The following is an 18,619-nucleotide window of genomic DNA, read 5'->3' on the forward strand; positions in this document are numbered from 1 at the left end:
GGCTATTGCAAGCCGCAACCTTGCAAGCTGCGATCTCTGCAGCCCTTTGCGGGAAGGGGCTGCAGCCGCCGCGAGCAAGAAGTTTGCACAGCGCGATCGCTCTCTCCCTCCTGCAGTTTTGCACCGGGACAGCAGAAGTGAGCCCCGCTGCAAAGAAGGCGTTGGAGGAGGTGGGGAGGGAAAGGGGGGGGGGGGGGGGGGAAGGGAAACAGGAAAAAGTAGGGCTCGTCCGGGATTTGAACCCGGGACCTCTCGCACCCAAAGCGAGAATCATACCCCTAGACCAACGAGCCGCTGCGAAGAGCACCCACTCGCTGCGGCTTTGGGAGCTCCAGCTGCCTCCGCTGCCTGCTCCCAAAGCTGGGAATAAAATGAAGGGGGGGGGGGGAAGCGGCGGAGCGCTGCAGAAAAAAGCGAGAGGCCCCAGCGAGATTTGAACTCGCGACCCCTGGTTTACAAGACCAGTGCTCTAACCCCTGAGCTATGGAGCCGGCGCCGGGCACTGCAGCGCTGCTGCTGCGTGCAGCCAGGATGCTCCGCCGCAGCGCCCCGGCTCTGCTCTGCTTCTCCCTCCTCCTTGGCCTCCTGGCTTTGCCGGGCCTTTTTTTCCCAGCCCCCTCTCCTCAGTTTTAGGCCAGGAAAGCCGGACACCCCCTGGACTTGCCCTTGGGAACAAGTAGGAAACTCCTCGGGCTCGCTGGAGGCTGTTGGAAAGGCGACATTGGCTCATTTCGCAGAGCAATAAAAGTTAGGGCTGCGGTTGCGGCTTCGCTCTGGTGCTGGTGGGGTTTTTTCCCCCCCTTTGCTTTCAGTAAAGCCTTGTCCACCCCGGAGGGGGAAAGCAGCCCAGCAAAGTCACAAACAGAGCCTTATCCCCTTCTCTAACCTGCTTGTTCCCCTTGCTCCTCCCTGACGTCCAGCACGGAGGAGTCCGAGTCAAAAACATCCAGCACAACCATCCTCGCTTTACTAAAGCTCCAAACCTGCCCTCAGCATCGCTCGCCTTAACTCCACACAACCTCCTCCCGACTCTGTGCCAAGGACGAGGTGCCTCTGGGACAGCAAGGAGAGCAGCGGGCCTTACAACCACCGACATGTCATCTACCCCCCCCACTGCTATAACACCAGTTCCGACTACAGCATCCTCCTCCGGTACAACACCTAACCCACCCGGTCTGCTGAATTATCAGGAAAAGTCCAGTTCTGTTTTTAAAATACTCTCATGCAACATGTTTCTTATCAAAGATTGCTTAGAACCAGGTAAACACAGGCTCTCCCACTAGAAACAGGCTGAGTTTCTCAGCCACGCACGCAAGTGAGGCATTGTGACCATTATGTTTTGGGGAACATATGAGCTTTGGGCTTCTGCTTAACATAAAGGGAAAGAGTACAATATAGATGCCTTTTACCTATATCCTGTCTCTAGATACCTGCAGTTATTTAGGATAGTGAGTGGGATGGTCCTTTGGTCAGGCCAGGGAACGCAGTTCTGAGATTCTTCGGCATTTTAGCAGTTGTTGATGACAAATAAGAGAAGAAGATGAGCTCAGATAGCACCTTCAGACTTTATTGCTAGTACGCAGCCTAGTAACAACCTTGGAGGCTTCAAATCCACTTGTGCAACGCATGACTCCCCACGGGCTTTCACACAGTTTGTAAGAGAAGCAGCATCGTCACGTACAAACAGGACTCATACCGTGTCACGGAAGAAGAAATAACGTGTCTCCTGCTAACGCTTGACCTATTCTAGGGACAGTTTGGGCTTTTCTTGCTCATATCCAAAGGGACAAACACACCCGAGCAAGGTTAAAGTTTGTTGTTTCATAAGGAAAGCACCTTTCAGCTTTTTTCCAGAGTAGCAGCAATATCTCTTCTGCCCAGAGGGGCTATAGAGAGAAAAATCAAGCATAGAGCACTTCAGCCAATGGGAGAAGGCAACCAAAAGCCAACAGTCTCTCCTACCTCAACGTCCTCCAACGCAACAGCCATTCCTCCGTGGTCAAGCAAAGCTTGATTTCACTCCAGGAGAAATCAGGTTCCCACAGTTCAGATCAGCTGGGACCATGCTACAGCTCAGGCATCATCTCAACATCGTGGAAAAAGTCCTTGGGGTACAACATTATCCCAGGCTTTAGGAGCAACGCCTGGAAAAAGTAACCAGACCAGCTAACCTTCACTGGGACCCTCATCTCAGCAGCAGAGCAGGACAGAAAGAGCAAAAAAAAAAAAAAAAAAAAAAAAAAAAAAAAAAAAAAAAAAAAAACCCAGCTGAGACCTTTTTAGCCAGCCACACACTCATCTAAATCCAATCACTCCACAGGAGTAGGTAATAAGCTTAATTTCCTCCTTCTGAATGTCATAGGAATGAAGGTGCCTGCAAACACAGTTAGATTTCCAACTTCAGCAAGTAGGTTGTGGCTACAATTTGTTGGGAGGAAGAGGATAATAAACCATTGGAAAATTCCCACTAGACGAAATTAATGTCTGAATGAGCAAAGCTTTCTTTCTAATTTAATTTTGTTTAATTCCATCAAAAAAAAAAAAAGGAACTTTGCCCATTCTGACTTTGGAAGTTCAAAACGTTCTGCTTTGTGTCATCCTCTTCAGGAATTTACTCACTAAACATTTAATTTTCGATTCATCACCATTTCTGACGGGAGGAGGAGTGGAGTCCACTCCAAAACTTCCCACCAGCTCTAATGTCAATTATTATACCCACTCCAGAAAACAAAAATACCTGCCTGTTATCAGACTTGCAACCACACACCAAATACCAGTGGTCTTCTCATTGAAGGAGAGTACAGCTAGTTCAGAGACAGGTTTAAGATGGTGCCTGAAACGTTCTGGAGATTGCTAATCACTTCGGCAGCCGCTCTGTGTTTCAAGCCTATTTGAAGACCCTCTGGGGGTATTTTTTTTTTTCCTGACTATCTATCTACCCACCTAACTATCTGCCTGCCTATCTACCAAGAGTCCCTCATGCTCATCTCTGATGTGCAGGCACCATCCCGTGATGACCATGGAAACAGGTCCTCCAAGAAGCCCCTGGTAAACCTCAGGGGCACAGTTTGATGTATGTGACAGTGGAGCAGACCGAAAAGAGGGGGAACACCTTTTCCTGGAAGTGGACGTTGAAGGTGAAGATGTGTTGCATGTTGTCAGCGTTGTAGAAGGACACTTCTTCTCCTTCGTAATCCAAGTAGACCCTGACCTTACTGAGTTTCTGGCTGAGGCAAAGAGGGGTGCGTTGGGGTGAGGTGACAGCCCAGTAGCGACCTCCGTTTTGCTGCACCGCCCAGATGCCTTCTTCGGGGGAGAACTGCGTCAGGCCTTTCCTCCTCACGGACTCCTTGGCCACCCCGAAGGCCCAGCCATCCGAGGCCCCCACCTCCACTTCCCAGTAATGTCTTCCCGACTTGAATCCCGTGGTAGCCAGCACCCGCGAATTCGTGTCAAACCTCTTGGGGTTGTTGGGCAGTTCCTGTTTCCTGCACCCCATCCTCACGCTCTTGAGGTCGGCGGAAAGGATGAGGAGGTGGTTTGCTGAATCGGGATCCAGGGTCAGGTCCTCTGTTGATGATAGTAATGACAGTAATAATAATAGTAACTAAATATCAGTGATAACAATTCAAAGCCCGAGCAACAGATGTTGTTTTATCTGTTGCTGAATCACATCCCAGCCTGAACAACTCTTCCTCTTCCTGGATAGTTTGCCGTGAGAGAAAGCCAAGTTCAGCCATCGGCCTGGCTCTGAGATGCCTCCTCTCATCACTGACTCTGCAGGAAGCCTGGGATCTCGGGGCTAATTTTAAGAGGTGCGATTTTAGATGGCACAAATATGCTCCTTCTCTCTATTCCCACGCAGGGACAAGCTTCATGCATGCGAAACTCAGAGGTGGGCAAGGAAGGTCACAGCTAGGGATGTGGGCTGGGCATCTACCTCACCTTCCCACATCCTCTTTAACAGGTAAGACCCATTGGCTGGATGTGCAGGTAAAGAATAATATGGTGAAGCACATCTTAGTATATCATGACCGAGACCTGGTGCTTAGAGGGGAAAAAGAGGGAGACAGATCACTTCACTGTGGCATTTCCTCCACCCTTGGAGGAAAACGCTCTGTCGGAGGCACAAGGAAGAAGCGATCAGCCAGAAAGCCCTGGAAATAATCTGGGACAAAAGGAATAAATGCATTATAGCACCCATTCGGGGTGGTTCGGGATCTCCTAGCAGGAGAACTAGAACTGCATTGTAGCCTTCAGCTCCGTGGTCAGTTCATGGTCCTTCAGCAACCACATTGGCCAGCACCGCTTAGATGCGGAGCAGGCAGTAAGGGTCCATCCTCCCAGATGCCCACGCTAACAACTGTGTTCCCTTTGTGGGGAAAAGAGGGAGGGCAAAATTGCTGCTAAGAACTGGAGTGATGACAACACAGGGCTATTAGTAGCCAAGAACAAGGTAAAACCACATGCGAATGGTTAGCAGTTACATGCAGTAAAAATGGACCTTGGATTGAGACTTTTTCTAAGGAAATGGATTTTTTTTCTATTTTTTGTTTCTGGTTCATCTAATGTACGACACATAAGATGGGATACGCCCACCCCCCAATCATAAATCTTTATCTTTTCCCACTTCACCACCGCAACAAGTCCTCGTGGAAAGTCATGACCTAAGGGCATCTTTACACAGCAGGCGCATCCGGACAGCCCAAAAGGAGCATGCACGTAGACGAGGTTTGATGCTAACGTTTCTTTCCCCTTCCCGAACCAGGCTCAAAGGAAACAGTTAGCACATCAGTGACCTCAAATTGTGGTTGTAGTTAGCAAAGTCCTCATGTATGAATGAGACTCTCTGTGGCTCTCAGGGACTCTAAGATTGCTTCAGATGGGACCTTAGGAGTGGAAATGAGTTGGATGGTGCACCAGCATGTCTTTTGCTCTCCTGAAATCCACAGACCTGGGCCTGAAAATTCAATGTGAAGGACAAAAAGGTCCATGATGTGATGGAGAGCTTGGTCCTGTGAAGAGCAGGGATGCTCATAGGGTTGGGGTTTCAGTCTACTCATCCTCCCCTTCTCATTCAAGTATGGTCAAGGGAACCAATGCTTTGATCAAGCAACTCATAAGAGAAGCCCAGACGCCATGTTAAAGGCAGGTGAGATGACTCCCACATCAGGGCTGGAATATGCTGAGTCTTTATGGCATTTCATAGGGGTTGGGAAGCCAGAAGCAGCCACAGGAAGGGTGAGGGATATTGTCACTCCTGCTAGGAAAGAGAAAGGGCCTTTTATAGGCCCTTTTCTCCTTCAAAGCATCGGAAACATTCTTTTACAAAGTTTTAAAAAAATGCAAGTCTTGTTTTACCAGTGAGTGACATGTGTGGACTGAGGCTCAGACCTCATACATCCTATGTCAAGCAGAAAAAGGCTTGGAAAGGGCAGAGACAGATGGTCACCTCTGCATTTCTTCTCCACTCGAGCACCAGCTGCCAGGTTCCTCCCCAAAACTGGAAGATGGGCTTTAAAATAACATCCCCTGCCTTTTGCAATATTATATCAGAACAGGAGATAGGTGCATTAAAAGCATGTGTGTCCGTTAGCAGCTATTAGGGGGGAACAGGTTGGATGACCAAGAGACTTCCTAGATCCTAGTATTTTTTTAAAAGGTGTTTTCCTTCTTTCCTCTTGCATCTCCTGACATTGGAGTCATTAGGACTTGTCTTCGAGCTTCAGTTCGGCTGCAGGGGCTGTGAATGACGATTTTGCTTGTTTAAAAAAAAGTACAACTCCAGGAACAGAGGCTTCACATGGAAATATTGGAGCACTCAAAGCTCTCGGAGAAGATGAATTAAGGGGGTCAGAGGAAGGGGATTCAATGAGTGCTGCAAGGCTTTGGTGGGTCCCTTCTTTGCACCTCGCTCCCCCTGACTCTCTGTGGCCTGATCTGCGTTCAGAAGGTTTGCTGGTATGACTACACCAGAGGAATTACACCTCTATACATGCACACACAACACCATGGACATGCAATGAGGGTTTTCCTCCAGTGTTGCTTTCAACAGTGGTTGTCAGCCTCTTTTTTCCTGCTTTGCAGAGCGGTCCAACATTTCTCAGAGGGGTCTGGAGGTGCTGCCTCCTCCACAACGTACACGAGCACAGTCTGGCCTGTCTTAGCTGGGCTCTGCTTAGAAAAGATCCAACCCATGTCCCATCCTGTGCTCCTCCTCGGCCTTCCCCGAGAAGTCTGCAGGCCACATGCTGAAAACCACCGCCTTAAAAGTGAGAAAAAGCCTTCTTTGCAAAGAAGGCTTTGCTCTACTGGTGTAACTCTGGCCATTAAAAAAAAGCTCCTCTGGGCAGAGCTATGTCATCTTTTTGCTATTGGCCAAGGGAGCTGGAGGATCAGGGCAGACTTTAGTGGCACCTGCCCACGACCTGTATCTGCTGCAGTGCAAAGTCAGAGGGATGCTCCAGCTCACTGATGTTCATCTCGCCTCCGTGACGTGCACCACTACGTCCCCCAGGCTCACCATGCTTCTTATTCCATCTGATGGAAAACCAGCCGGGCTCAATGCACCAAAATAGCTGGTCTGGGCCAACCCAGCTGGTGTTTTTTTTTTTTTTTTTTTTTGGCCAGGCATGAATTCAGACTCTCATGCAAACAAACTTGCTCCTCTTGCCAGCCCCAAAGACTTTAAGTCACTGGACTTTGCACTGAAGCAGATTTTGGAGCATTCACACCATCCATCCCCAACTGCTGGCAGAAAATAGGAGCCTGAGCAGGGGCTTGCATGGTGATGCCGGTCCCGGGTCCTGCTCTAAAACCAGGCCAAGAGCAAATCTGGCAGAGTTAAAGTGTTTGCTTGTGGCTTGAAAGGGCAGAGGGAGCGGAGATGGAGGGACCGCAAGGCCACAGATCTGCCTTTAGGTTCAAATATCTGTTCTTTCTGGTCCTCACTGCAGGTTTAAGTGTACACAGGCAGAAAGGACCTAGCTTAACCGTCAGATCCCCGGCGTCAGCTAGAAAAAGCGTCTTTTGACTCTCGAACTGAGCAGGCTGGATCTGGAAATCATTGAGAGAGAAGAAATTAAAAAAAAAAAATCTCCAGAGGGCCTTTCCCCCCCCCACCCCCCTTTGGCTTTGCAAGTTACAACCACAATTTAAAGTCTTTGCTCCGGGGCGCTACATCTTCAACATTTTCCTTTTACCTTTTTCACCTTTTCCCAGTTCATCTCGCAGGTTTTCTGAAAGGAGGAGACAGGCAATAAGTGACAAAGCCGAGATCCCGACAGAGCCAGGGGGGATCAAAAAAAAGGAAAAAAGAAAACACCTTTATAGGGACCTTCACCCCTACTATAATTAGCCCTGGGGTTAATTATTAGCTAAGCCCATTGCCCGAGACCTCGACAGGCTGAACCCAAACGATACCCACAGCGGATCTGCAAACTGCTGCTTTTGCAGATTGTGCAAAGCCGGGTCACCAGCCAGCACCCACCTGGTGCTCGAGTCCCCCCAACCCCACGCGCCGAAGCGGGTGGCCTGAAAATCCCAGCAGTCGCCCCCAGCGTGGGCATCGCGGAGCTGGCGAGATCCCAGCTGATTCCCGCTACGTGTATTTCACCTGGCGTGAACCAAAGAGAAAAGCTTTTTCCTTTTAACACCAGGAGAACTTATTGCTTATTATTCATCATAATAATAATTATTGTTGCTCCGGAGGGCAGTTCTCTGCATCTAGGAATTTGCTTGACCTTACAGCACTCAGCTCTTCCTGGAGGTTTTGTTGCTTAATTTTTTTTTTCCCCCAAATCTCTCAGCACCATCTTGTGGCTTTTCTGCAGTGCTACAGGGGGTTGGGTTTTAAGGGCAAAGCTCTAAATAGTCAAGCTTTGCATTTAAGCCCCAGACAACACGAGACGCGAAAATTGCAGGGCCTTACCAGGTTAAAAATCAGACTTGCCCCAGTTTTTCCTCCCTTCAAAAAAACACCTGCATCGCATTCGCCTGCAGCCTGGCAGGGCGTCTCTCCTCCTCTGTTATTCCACATCTCCAGAAGTCCCTTCCGACACGATTTGTTTTACCATTTCGGTACGGCTGGCCAGGCACGTGCTAAGGGGCCGCGGGGCACCTGCAGCATCCCCAGCGATCCTCTCCCCTTCTCCCGGCGCCTGCTAAAGGCCAACGCCTATTTTGAACTCGTGATTTCCCTTCCACCTACCTCTGAATTTCTTTAAGACTTTCTCGAGGACGACGGTCTTGAGAGAGAAATTGCAGATGTGCATTTTCATATCCGAGCAAACCGGTACGGGCTTCTGACACTTCACTTGGTCGCTTCTACAAAGGAAAGAACGACAATAAGAAAATTGTCGCTGTTCCCTCTGTTTCGTAGTTCGCGGCGCTCAACGCTCCCCCTAAACCCTCCTCACTGGAAAGGGAGCGCTAAAGGAAATGTATTGGCGAGCCCAGAGCATAATTTCCCATCGTGATATAGCGTAGCCCTAGTGCCTAATCCTCCTCCTTCATCCCACATGTGGGCAGGCTCTGCCCCAGCTCGCGGAGATGTCAGAAGGGGGAAGATCCTCAATATATCTCAGGATGAACCTTCTCCAACAGGAGCCCACTGGGAGCCCATCAAAGTGCTCTTAACCTCACAGCGCGAGTGCTGCTAAGATCCTATTAGGATTTCGACCTGCCTGGGCTGAGGACACCAGCGTTTGTGCCTGTCGACCTGTTAAAAACCTCTTGGCTGATGTCCCTTAGCTGCGGCCACCACGTGTCAAAGGTCTCAAGGCCCCCGAAGCCACTGGAGCAGTCTCCAGTGACCTGCTGGATCAGCTCTTACGCCTTGAGCAGAGCTTGAATTTCATTTTCAGGGCTTAAGTAGTGCCTCAAAACAATGTCCCAGGGTGAATTTCATGTGACACAAATAGACTCAGGGGTTCTGGTCTCACTTGACACTCGAAGAAACCGCTTGGTAGGAAAAGGGAATCCAAGACTTTGTGATAACGCTAAGTTTTCCAAGAAGCTGGAAGACACCCAGGGTTTGCAGGTACCTGAACTGCAAGCACTGACCTTTAAACAGTGCTGGTGGGGGGAAAAAGCGTGAGAGAAGGGGAGAAGCACCGCTCCATACCTGCTTAAGATGGTCATTACATCCTAGAAAGGAAAAAGAGAGAACGAGTGAAACCTCTGCGCAACATGTGCTAAGTCTCCCCAGCTCAGACAGCGTGTGAGCAATTCCCCCTTCACCTAACCCCTCCAGGACATCCATCTGTGATGGTGGCACCATGCAGGGATGGATTCATGCCTCAAACTTGCAGCTCTGGAAGATCACAGTTCCACCAAATCGCCCGCAAGCATCTGCAGCTACTAAAGACCCTGGGCCCTGCATGGGCCAAGCAGCCTTGCAAACGTTCCTACGCAAAATATTCCAGTTAGAAAAATAGCAAATAATGCCACTTCATAAAGAGGAAGCTCGCTTTGAGCTTTGTTCCCAGAGTCATGGCAGGGTTTAGGTCGGAAGGGACCTTCGGTGGTCTCTGGTCCAACCCATTGCTTAAAGCATGCCAGGTTGCCCAGGGCCTTGCTTGGGTGAGTTGGGAGTCTCTCAAGGATGAAGACTGCAAGAACCTCTCTGGTTCCTCTTCCAGCTTTTGACCACTGTTGTTATGAGCCCAGATGGAGGCATCTGGCAGCCTTTGAGATCACAGAATGGTTTAGGTTGGAAGGGACCTCTGGAGATCATCTAGTCCAACCTCCCTGCTCAAGCAGGGTCCTCTAGAGCATATTTCCCAGGAGATATGCTCGTCACCAGCAAGTAGAGCTCAGGGTGCCTCCAAGGGGTGACCCATCCCATCTGGGACAGATGTCCAGACAGCAGAAATGATTCACCCTCAGGAAAAGTGAATCCCAGAGGCGAATTACAGGTTAAAACACCCTCCATAACCAGTTGCTACGTGGCTGAAGTTTGCTGAGCTGAACCCCAAGCTCTGAGTCCATCAGACCTGATTCAAAGGCAACCGAAGGCCGTGACCATCTCCTGGGAACAGAAAAGGACTCTGGAGCTGACTGAAGATTTCCAGCGTGGTCTTTTAAAGAACGGCAGCCATTGTTATGTGACTGTTTTCAGGCGCGTTGGTGGGGGTTGAGCAAAGACCACGTGAAACAGTTCTCCCTTGTAGCCAAGTACTAAAACCGTCACACCACTTAAGCTCTGCAAATATTTACAGTGGTTCCAGGACTGCCTTAGCCTTTTAACGCCGTGTGTCTGGGAGGGAATTTAACCCCACTGGGGCAATTCCACCCCAACATATTTGTCAGTCAGATGGGTCACACAGCTTGCCCTGCTCTGGCAAAGGCTGTTTCGTATAACCTGCTTTGCAAATGCACCTTTAGGCAACCACGTGGTTAAATCCCACTTGAGCTAGGTCTGAAACACTGCTACCGCTGGAGTGGAACGCAGCGGACTTTAAAACCTAGTTTTGATTCAAAAAATAGCAACCCCAAAAAGTGTCACTTTTTCCTTAGCAAGCAGATTCCTGAGTACCATAAGCAAGATCCTCTTCCTTTGCTCAAAAGAAGATCAATTAAAAGCGAATCACTCATTAACCTTGGGTTTTTTGGTTTTTGGTTTTTTTTTAAACCTCTGAGCAGGGGGCAGGGCCGTTCAGTTTTGGGGTGGGCAGTTTGGGTTTGTTTTTTCAAATCCCACGGAGTCTGCAAAGGACAGTTTGGGTAACGCAGGAGGCTGGATTCATTTCAGCTTCTTTCTTTCTAATGCAATCAATACCTGAACTCCATCTGCTCTCTCCCTCATACTTTCCAGCTTGGTAATAGTTCACTTTGACTTGAAAACCCAGCTCTACTTTCAGGTCCCAGCCAACCTTTCGTAGCCAGGACTCCATGAGAAAACTGGCAACGATCTGTGTCCTGCTGGGCCCTAGCTCCACGTGCCTCTACGCTCAACTTCATCCCCAGCCCTTGCCAGCTCCTCCCCAGCCCTATTCCTAGCTGAAACTCTCCTCCTTCAAGCTGTGGGAGAGGACATCTCTGACTCGGCACGCAACATATTTCTGGTGTTACCAGTCCGTCAAGGCCCATATTTGCAAAAGGAGTTGCTTGGTTTCAGGATTGAGCCAACACTGCTGTGGTGGTTCTTCATGCAATGTCTGATTAAGCTTTGGAACTTCTCGATACAGGAATCTGGGTGCTGGAAAGGTCCAGACAAATTCATGGGAGAAAAATCTATCACAGGCTATTAAACCCAAAAAGACACCTCTATTTCAGGACATTCCTGAGCCCCAGATAGTTGCTGTGTTTTATTGCTGACAAAGCAAAGCCCAGGGCATTCAGGCACTGCCATACAGCGTTAAAGGTACAGGGAAAAAAAGGGTAGCTATCCTCAAACCACCTCTGCTGGATTCAGAGAGCTGGAAACACACTGAAAAAGGGCAAGGATAGGTCCTGAAAACCTTCTTCAGAACTTGTACCTGAAGGCTCATTTCATTGACATAGGTCTCACCTTGAGGAACTCTAGCATGGGCTGCTGGATTTTTTCCTCCAGCTCCGTGATCAGTTTGTTGAGGAGTGTAATCTCCTTGGAGAGGTCAGTGATGTTCTCGTTCTGCCTCTTGGCAATGCTCTTCTCCATCTTCTCCAGCTGGCCCAGGAGGATGTGCTCCTGGTCGTGCAGAAACTGCCGCAGCCCCTCAAACTCAGAGAGCAGCTTCTGACGCTCGTTCTCGATGGTTTTCTGGGAACGAAACAGAACATGTCACGTTGCATGACGCGCCACAATGCCGAGCACTGTAGACTCGAGGGCAAGGCAACAATGTGGTTCTGCTGTGGGACCTCACTTCCATCTCTTCATCTCTCCACTCAGACACCATCTGAAATGGCTTTCCTCTATAGCCAGTGGAGAAAGAGGTGGACTTTTTAGGAAAAGAGTCATCTGCACAGAGAAGGAGCTAAATCCTTAGATGGATTCTTATGTGCATCAGGAGAGCATGGGGCACCCCAGGGAGTGGTACAAACTGGGACAAGAAGGTCCAGGGCAGGAGAAATAGCTGCTGCATAGTCCTGGGCACAGCATAGATCGATCTTCCAACCCCACTGGAGCCCAGCCAGCGTTTCAGCTGTATCGCTCTGTACCTGGCTGGCCTTCCCACTCCCTCCTCCAGAGCTGCCAAGCTCCTCAGCCACAAGAAACTTTAGGCTACTTGGAAAGCTTAACGGGAAAGAAATGGTTTTGGTGACTGTAGGAAAAAAATCGTGAACACAGAGCGAATGCAGTTAAATGGTTGCAGCTGCAGAAGACATAGGTATGAGGTTCTTGCACCTAGGGAAAAGCAACGATGCAACGCATTCCAGGGGGAGGAGAGAAGACATGCCAAACTACGTCTGGAGCAAGTACCTTGCCTCCACAGCAGTTCTCAGATGGTTTTTCTTCTACATGGGACATGTTAGCTTCCCCCTTTTTCCCCTGGGGCAGCAGGGATGCAGTTGGACACCAGTTCTCAGATGACCGCAAGTCCCTGCTTTGCCACGATCTCCTCTTTGCCTGTTCTGCTCATACCCTTGTCCCCTCTTGGGCTGTCTTTGCGAGCAGACCACAAGCCTCCTCCGAGACAAAAGCCAGGCACCGTTCTGGGAACGCTTTGCTCCCAGAAACTCGCCCTTTGGCAGCACAGACAAGACTGTATGCGTTTTGGGTGCCTTCGTACTGCACCATCCTTCAAGGCAGGTGTGACAAGTCCAACAGGCCCTCAAACCCGCAACGTGCCTTCACACCCTGCCTTTTCCATCACGGTGTGAAACCACGGCTCTTGGCAGGCCGATGCTCTTGCAGACACCGCGAGCTGGAAAAACAGCAAATAGTGACAACGGTAGCGTTGCGTGGCCTCTGAGAGGATAGGGCAGAAACGTGGGCCAAGGGTGGCCCCAGGTTGTTGGAGGCTGTCCCAAGCGTTTGGGATGTAAGCCACTCAAAGTATGTTATTAGCAGGGAGATGGAGGCTTCCCTGCCCCAAAGGCCACGCTGCTTTCGGCCACCGCGGGGACAAAGGGCTGAGGAAGAGGAGGAAGAAGGCTTGGGTGGAGGAGAGCCTGGCAGCCAGGCTGGCTCTCCGGGATGCTCTGGCGTAGGATCCAGGCCCTGTGGTCTGCTGAGACATTGGCTGACATATCACCAACCTCGATGGTGAAAGGAGGAGGAGAAAGACAGCCGTTTCCCTGTTACGTGTCAGGACAGAGCAGCGCTAAGGAAGAGATGGGGGCAGATTGGCAGGCCCTAACCCCATCTGCGCATCCCAGCGTGGACCTCCCCACCACCCTGCAGCCTCGAATTGCAGCCACGCACCAGGAGCTCCTGCGTTTTCTTGTCATCGTTCACTTTGAACTCCAGCAATTCTTGCCTCTCTTTTTTCAGGAAATCCAAGCGGCCCTGGATTTTCTCCTAGGAACAAAGAGGGAAAATATTACTGCACTTTTTTTTTTTTATTTCTTTTGTTGCATTATTCTAGCTGTGCATGGTTTGTTTTTCCAGCCGTGCAAAGCCAAAGCAAGGCAAATCCAGGGGCGTGCTCACAAAGGTGCAGCTGGATGAACATGCCGGCTTGACTCTGCCCACGCTCGCTTGAACACACGTCTGCTGCCCCCGCTGTTCTCCCAAGGACCCCCACGAGCTCACTTGCGTGCACCCAAAAGCAAAGAAACACCCAAGAAAAGACGAGGGCGCTGCAAGCCCGCGGATGCCGAGCGAGGAAATACCCGCTGTGTTCACCTGCTGCCGTTTCCACCTCGCCTGCCTTGACGCAAATAGAAAACACAGTCTGGCTTTAGGCAACTTATGCTCATCTCTGGAAACTTGCCCAGACCCAAGATAGATCAGGGCGTTCACTCCTTCGACCGTTACCCCACCGATAAAGTGAGCACCTGCAGGCAACGTTTGCTGCGAGAGACTCGCGTCCTGAACTCCAGGCTTTCGCAGGAGCTTGCACAGCAGAAATGCTCTCTGCCAGCCTCCTCGCTGCCCTGTTTTTAATCCCACGCTGTCCCCAGCAAGCTGATGTTAATGCACGAGTGGGTTTGGCATATCTGAGGGGAGGGGGAGCCATTTCAAAACCTAAGGAGAAAGTGGCAGACAGCTCTTTGAGGGGGAGGGAAGCAGCATTTCCCTGTACCAGGCTTGGAAAAAATAACCTCTGGGCCAGGCGACTGCTTGTGGACCTTCTGGGAGCACAAACGTGCAGCAAGACAGGTGCTGCCAGGAGGCGGAAAGCCACCCGAAGCAACAGGAAGGTCCATCCTCCGGCTCCCCAGGGGCAGACAGACAGATACCTTGTACTCCTCGGATGCCTCGTCAATGGGTATCACGGCGTGAGGCCGGTGCTCCCGGGACCTGTCGCACACGACGCAGATGGTCCTGCGGTCATCCTTGCAGTAGAGTTTCAGGGCTTCCCTGTGCTTTGCGCAGAGCCCATCCTCCTCGGCTCCCTTTGCCCCACGCAGGGTGAACTGGCTGATGATCTCGGACATGTTCGCCAGCTGCCGGTTGGGCCTGAGGCTCTTCTGCTGGAAGACCTCCCTACACTGTGGGCAGGGGAAGTCCATCTCAAGGTCCTTCCAGCTCTTGATGATGCAAGCCCGGCAGAAGTTGTGCCCGCACTCGATGGACACTGGGTCCTTGAAAAACTCCAGGCAGACGGAGCAAGTGGCTTCGTCTTGGAGATTCCCGGGCAGAAACACTGCCGCCATGGCTTCTCTCCTGTGGGCGAGGACTGATTTCACTCGAACTGTTCACGGAGCATGAATGCTTGGCACGCAGCCCCGAGTAGGCGTTCCCATTCCAGGAACGAGCCGGTGCCCGAGGTCACTTCTGCAGTGTCTGATTTCTTTAAACTGGTAACGAAGACCTTGACTTTGCCCCAGCAAAGCGAAGATGCTTCGGTGGACAAAAAGGAGGACAGGGACAAATCCCTGCCCTCGCCCTCCCCTACAACTCCAGGGCCTGGGGTCTCTATCTTTTCTTGCAGGAGGGAGCTGGAAAAAAGGGGAACCACTTGGGATACAATCACACATGCCAGAGCTGGGTCTCATTGCTTTTTGGCTGACCTAGTGCTAAATGCAAGACCTGAGTCCCAAGGCTTGTGTTTAACAGCTGCTCTAGGCCCTGATCCAGGTAACCATCTGAGCTCTCGTTAAGGACCCATTTCAGCCTCAATGCTTCAGCTGGGTGCTCAAATGACTTGGTTGAACTCCAGGGCTGAACAGGGGCCATAAAAAACAACAGGAGACAGTATGCACGGTTGCAAAGTCCATGTCAAGATTTGAGGGTGAGTTTCCCAAATCCATAATGATCTAGTCCTGGATCAGGGTCCTGCATCTAGGAGCAAGAGGCTGTGCAGCTGCCTGAGTCTACGCTGGAGAGAAACAGTCTGAACCCAAGTTCTGGATCATTTTCCTAAGGAGGACATGAAAAATAGGTCAAGTGCTCCAATTCATAAAAGCAGGCATTTCTCTCTGCTGACTCCTAAGGCAGCCCAGGTGAGTCGACATCTCCAGGCTGAGATCTTTCCCTTGGAGATGGACATAGCTAAGTGGAGATGAACCCCAACCCCAGAAGTTATACTGGAAGAGTTATATTAGCAAAGCAAGTCTTGGTGTCCTGATGGGGTTTTCCTTTGGGAAAATACTAAGGACGCATCTGTCCTCTACTTGGACCTCGCTCATCACTTAAACTTTTCTGGCACTTTCTCCCTGGTTTGTTTTGAAAGAGGCAATGGGAAGCCCACAGGGAAAAAACAGGGATAATTAGATGCTCATCTATCACATAGGGGAAAAAAACCAGACAGATGGACAGACAACCACATCCCAGCACTCTTGCCTGGAAGCACGAGCGAGCGCAACGGACAGACGGATGACAGGGTGACTCGCTCCCTCCCCACCAGACCCAGCATACCTCAGAGAAGAGGTGTAGGAAAGGGGTGTCCTCCCAAATCGCCTGGACATTTGCATCAGGAGGTCGTTAGTACAAAGCAGGTAGGGCAAGACCACAGGGCCCACGGCCAGAGGAGTCCCTGCACCAGGAGGACGCCTGGGACCTGCAGCCGTCGCTGGGGGCCGGGCTGGGGGGCTGCGGTTCACCTTGCGCCGATGAAGGAAACCATCCCAGCCCTCGGACGCCTCTGAGATTTCAGCGCCGCTCAGCTCTTGCCCGTTCCCCGTCCTCGATTGCCCACCGCACCCCATTCCCCCTTCTCACTTACCACTCCTTCCCCTCCCCCATCGCATCTGTCCTCTCGACCCCACCACCGCTCTCCGTCCCTCCTCCTCTGCCTTAGCAGCTCCGGCTATGCTCTTCTCCTCCTCCTTGCCAGGAGGCTTTTCCCTTGCTGGAGCCAGGATCACATTTCCAGCACCTCCCTCCACCTGTCTCCCAGCCCCAAGCCCTCTCCAGAGGGTCTCTCAAGGCATTTAACCCTCTCTGATGCCCCTGTCTTTCCCACCAAAGGAGCAGGTGCTCAAGGAAGGGGAGCTAGGCTTTTCATCCATCTCCGAGGCTGCTGATGGATGACTCAACTTCTGTTGACTACTGAAGGACCCTTGGGTTAAGCTGGGTGAAATAAATACCTGTGTCTGTTAGTGGTAGATGCCCTTCATTTCTCTTAGCATCTGGTGGCCCCCAAACATTCTCCTTTGCAACCCATGGTGGTAGATAACACTATGAGAAGCTCCTAGCTCTACACCATAGGGGAAACAGGATGCAACCAGGGAAAACCACCTTGGCCTGCCCTTGGGGGTTTAGTAGCAGGGTTACGTTCAGAAGCACAGGCTGCTTCCAGACCATCAGGAGCGCTGCATGTAAAGAGCTATTAATATGAGTGTCTGGAGAAGGAAAACATGCACAGGAGCCAAATTCTGCTGCCAGTTATAGGCCTGCAGGTTTATTGACAGAGCTGCAGCAGAATCAGGCCAGACGCACAGGGGAGCCCTGGAGGGAGACTGGATCCAGCCGTCCTAATTTAGTGCCGTAAAGCAATACCCTTTAGGATGAGATCGAAAACTCTTGGCGCCAAAATGGCCGTACCGCATTAGAGCCAAGGGCCACACAGCCTGGCATCCTATCCCTGCTGTGGGCTAGTCTATGAGGTCCTCATCCCACTCCTCATTACAGAGGTCCGTCTCGCAGCAGGAGTACAGGGATGTCAGGCGGGACTCGGCATCCGCCGCCCGCTCTCTGCCGCAGTTCATCACCGAGGTGCAGCCTTGCTGGTAATAGAGGGTCACCTTCCCTGCAGGGGTGGAGGGGCAGAGAAGGACCATGATTAGAAGATGTTGCTGGCTGAGCAACTTCAGAGGGCGAGCAAGAGGTCACAGACCAGTGATGCTAGACTGCAGTTATCCTCCATGGACAAGCAAGACTCATGCAGCCTCTTCAGGAGACAGCAAGTCCCTCCTTCGCCAAAAAAGACTTGTTTACCATACACAGGACAACCTCCATTGAGGGAAGAGTTCCCAAAAGGAGTTTCCCCCCTTGCTTTAACCATTTCCCACATCGCCAGCTCATCGTTGCTTCCTCATTCGTCCTACTAACAAAGTTGGTCTTCCAAAACAAGTAGACACATAAGGACAAGCCCTAAAGAGAACAAAACATGTGGTTTTGACCCGTACGTACCTAGGGAAGTTTTAATGACGGCACATTTCTCTCTCCGCTCGCAGGTCGTTTCGTTCACTCCCTGGAAGCATCCAATTAAGGGGAGTTTGTACTTGCAGACCTTGCACCGAAGAGCCTCAACTGCACCGAACAGAGAAGATGCAATGAGGCCCATGCCCTGTTCTACAACAGCAGAGCCATGGGGAATTTTGCGATTGCTTTGAATGCCCTACAGTAAGATGGGGGCAACTCCAGAGAAGACAGAGCCCTCCAGGGAAGGAAGGAAGCATCACCTTCACTCTTACAGGCCCCAAAATGAGAGCCCTTTGCCACAGGATAGAGGCAGATGATGCCTACGGACCCACAGCCTATCTTGGCAGAGGTTCCCAAGTACAGATGTGGCCAGAGCTAAACAGACCCCAGGCCAAATCACCAACCTGAGGAGAATAAATTTGGAAATGGGCTCTGGGATGGGGTTCATCCAGCTGAAATGGAGTTATCAACTGCAAGACCGTCACAACAGCTCTCTAGGTGAGACCACGTGCACATCTACCCCAGGATCCTTCAATTCCAGAGATGCTTGACCTAGAGGTGTTATCTTAGCATTTAATAGCTCTGCTAGAAGTCAGCGGAGAGAAACAGCCATTTCCAGGGGTTTCTGCCCCTTTGTCGCATCCCATTGAACTGTGACCCTCCACTTACCAACCCCGATGCACAGGACCACAGCCAGCCCCACGAAGAGCACCTTCATGGTGGGAAAGGGGGACGCGGTCCGACCTCCCCTCTCCACCTCACAGAGCAGCGTGGGGTTACCTGCAAAAGGAAGTAGACTCAAGGCAGTTTATTAATCCTTGTAATGAATTTCATCGGTGTCCAGCTCTCCAGCAGCGGGGGGAGAGCCGATCAAACAGTGTCACAGTCCAAGTGTTGGCGGTGTCCCCTTTAGGTGACAAAAAACCAGAAACTTTAGGTGTA

General features: G+C 51.0%; 1 protein-coding gene and 2 non-coding genes across 4 annotated transcripts; all 3 read right to left on the minus strand.

Annotated features, from left to right (window-relative positions):
- Positions 1–221: 221 nt before the first annotated feature.
- On the minus strand, positions 222–293 carry TRNAP-UGG (transfer RNA proline (anticodon UGG)). Its single transcript has one exon. It is a non-coding gene; the product is annotated as a tRNA-Pro (tRNA).
- A 125-nt stretch (positions 294–418) lies between these two features.
- On the minus strand, positions 419–491 carry TRNAT-UGU (transfer RNA threonine (anticodon UGU)). Its single transcript has one exon. It is a non-coding gene; the product is annotated as a tRNA-Thr (tRNA).
- An 826-nt stretch (positions 492–1,317) lies between these two features.
- On the minus strand, positions 1,318–14,794 carry TRIM7 (tripartite motif containing 7). 2 transcript variants are annotated; one of them, XM_068923963.1, is made up of 7 exons: positions 14,329–14,778; positions 13,349–13,444; positions 11,513–11,743; positions 9,125–9,147; positions 8,210–8,325; positions 7,203–7,238; positions 1,318–7,056 (listed from the first exon to the last, which is right to left on the minus strand). In XM_068923963.1, the coding sequence occupies exons 1-7, from the start codon at positions 14,743–14,745 to the stop codon at positions 7,010–7,012; spliced, it is 966 nt and encodes a 321-aa protein (XP_068780064.1). In that variant the 5' UTR covers positions 14,746–14,778; the 3' UTR covers positions 1,318–7,009. The 2 variants fall into 2 exon arrangements, with proteins under 2 accessions (XP_068780064.1, XP_009665486.2); XM_009667191.2 differs by having other exon boundaries at positions 1,325–3,570; positions 14,329–14,794.
- Between the last annotated feature and the right edge of the window lie 3,825 nt (positions 14,795–18,619).

The sequence above is a fragment of the Struthio camelus genome, chromosome 36 (assembly GCF_040807025.1).
Source record: "Struthio camelus isolate bStrCam1 chromosome 36, bStrCam1.hap1, whole genome shotgun sequence".
NCBI lineage: Eukaryota > Metazoa > Chordata > Aves > Struthioniformes > Struthionidae > Struthio > Struthio camelus.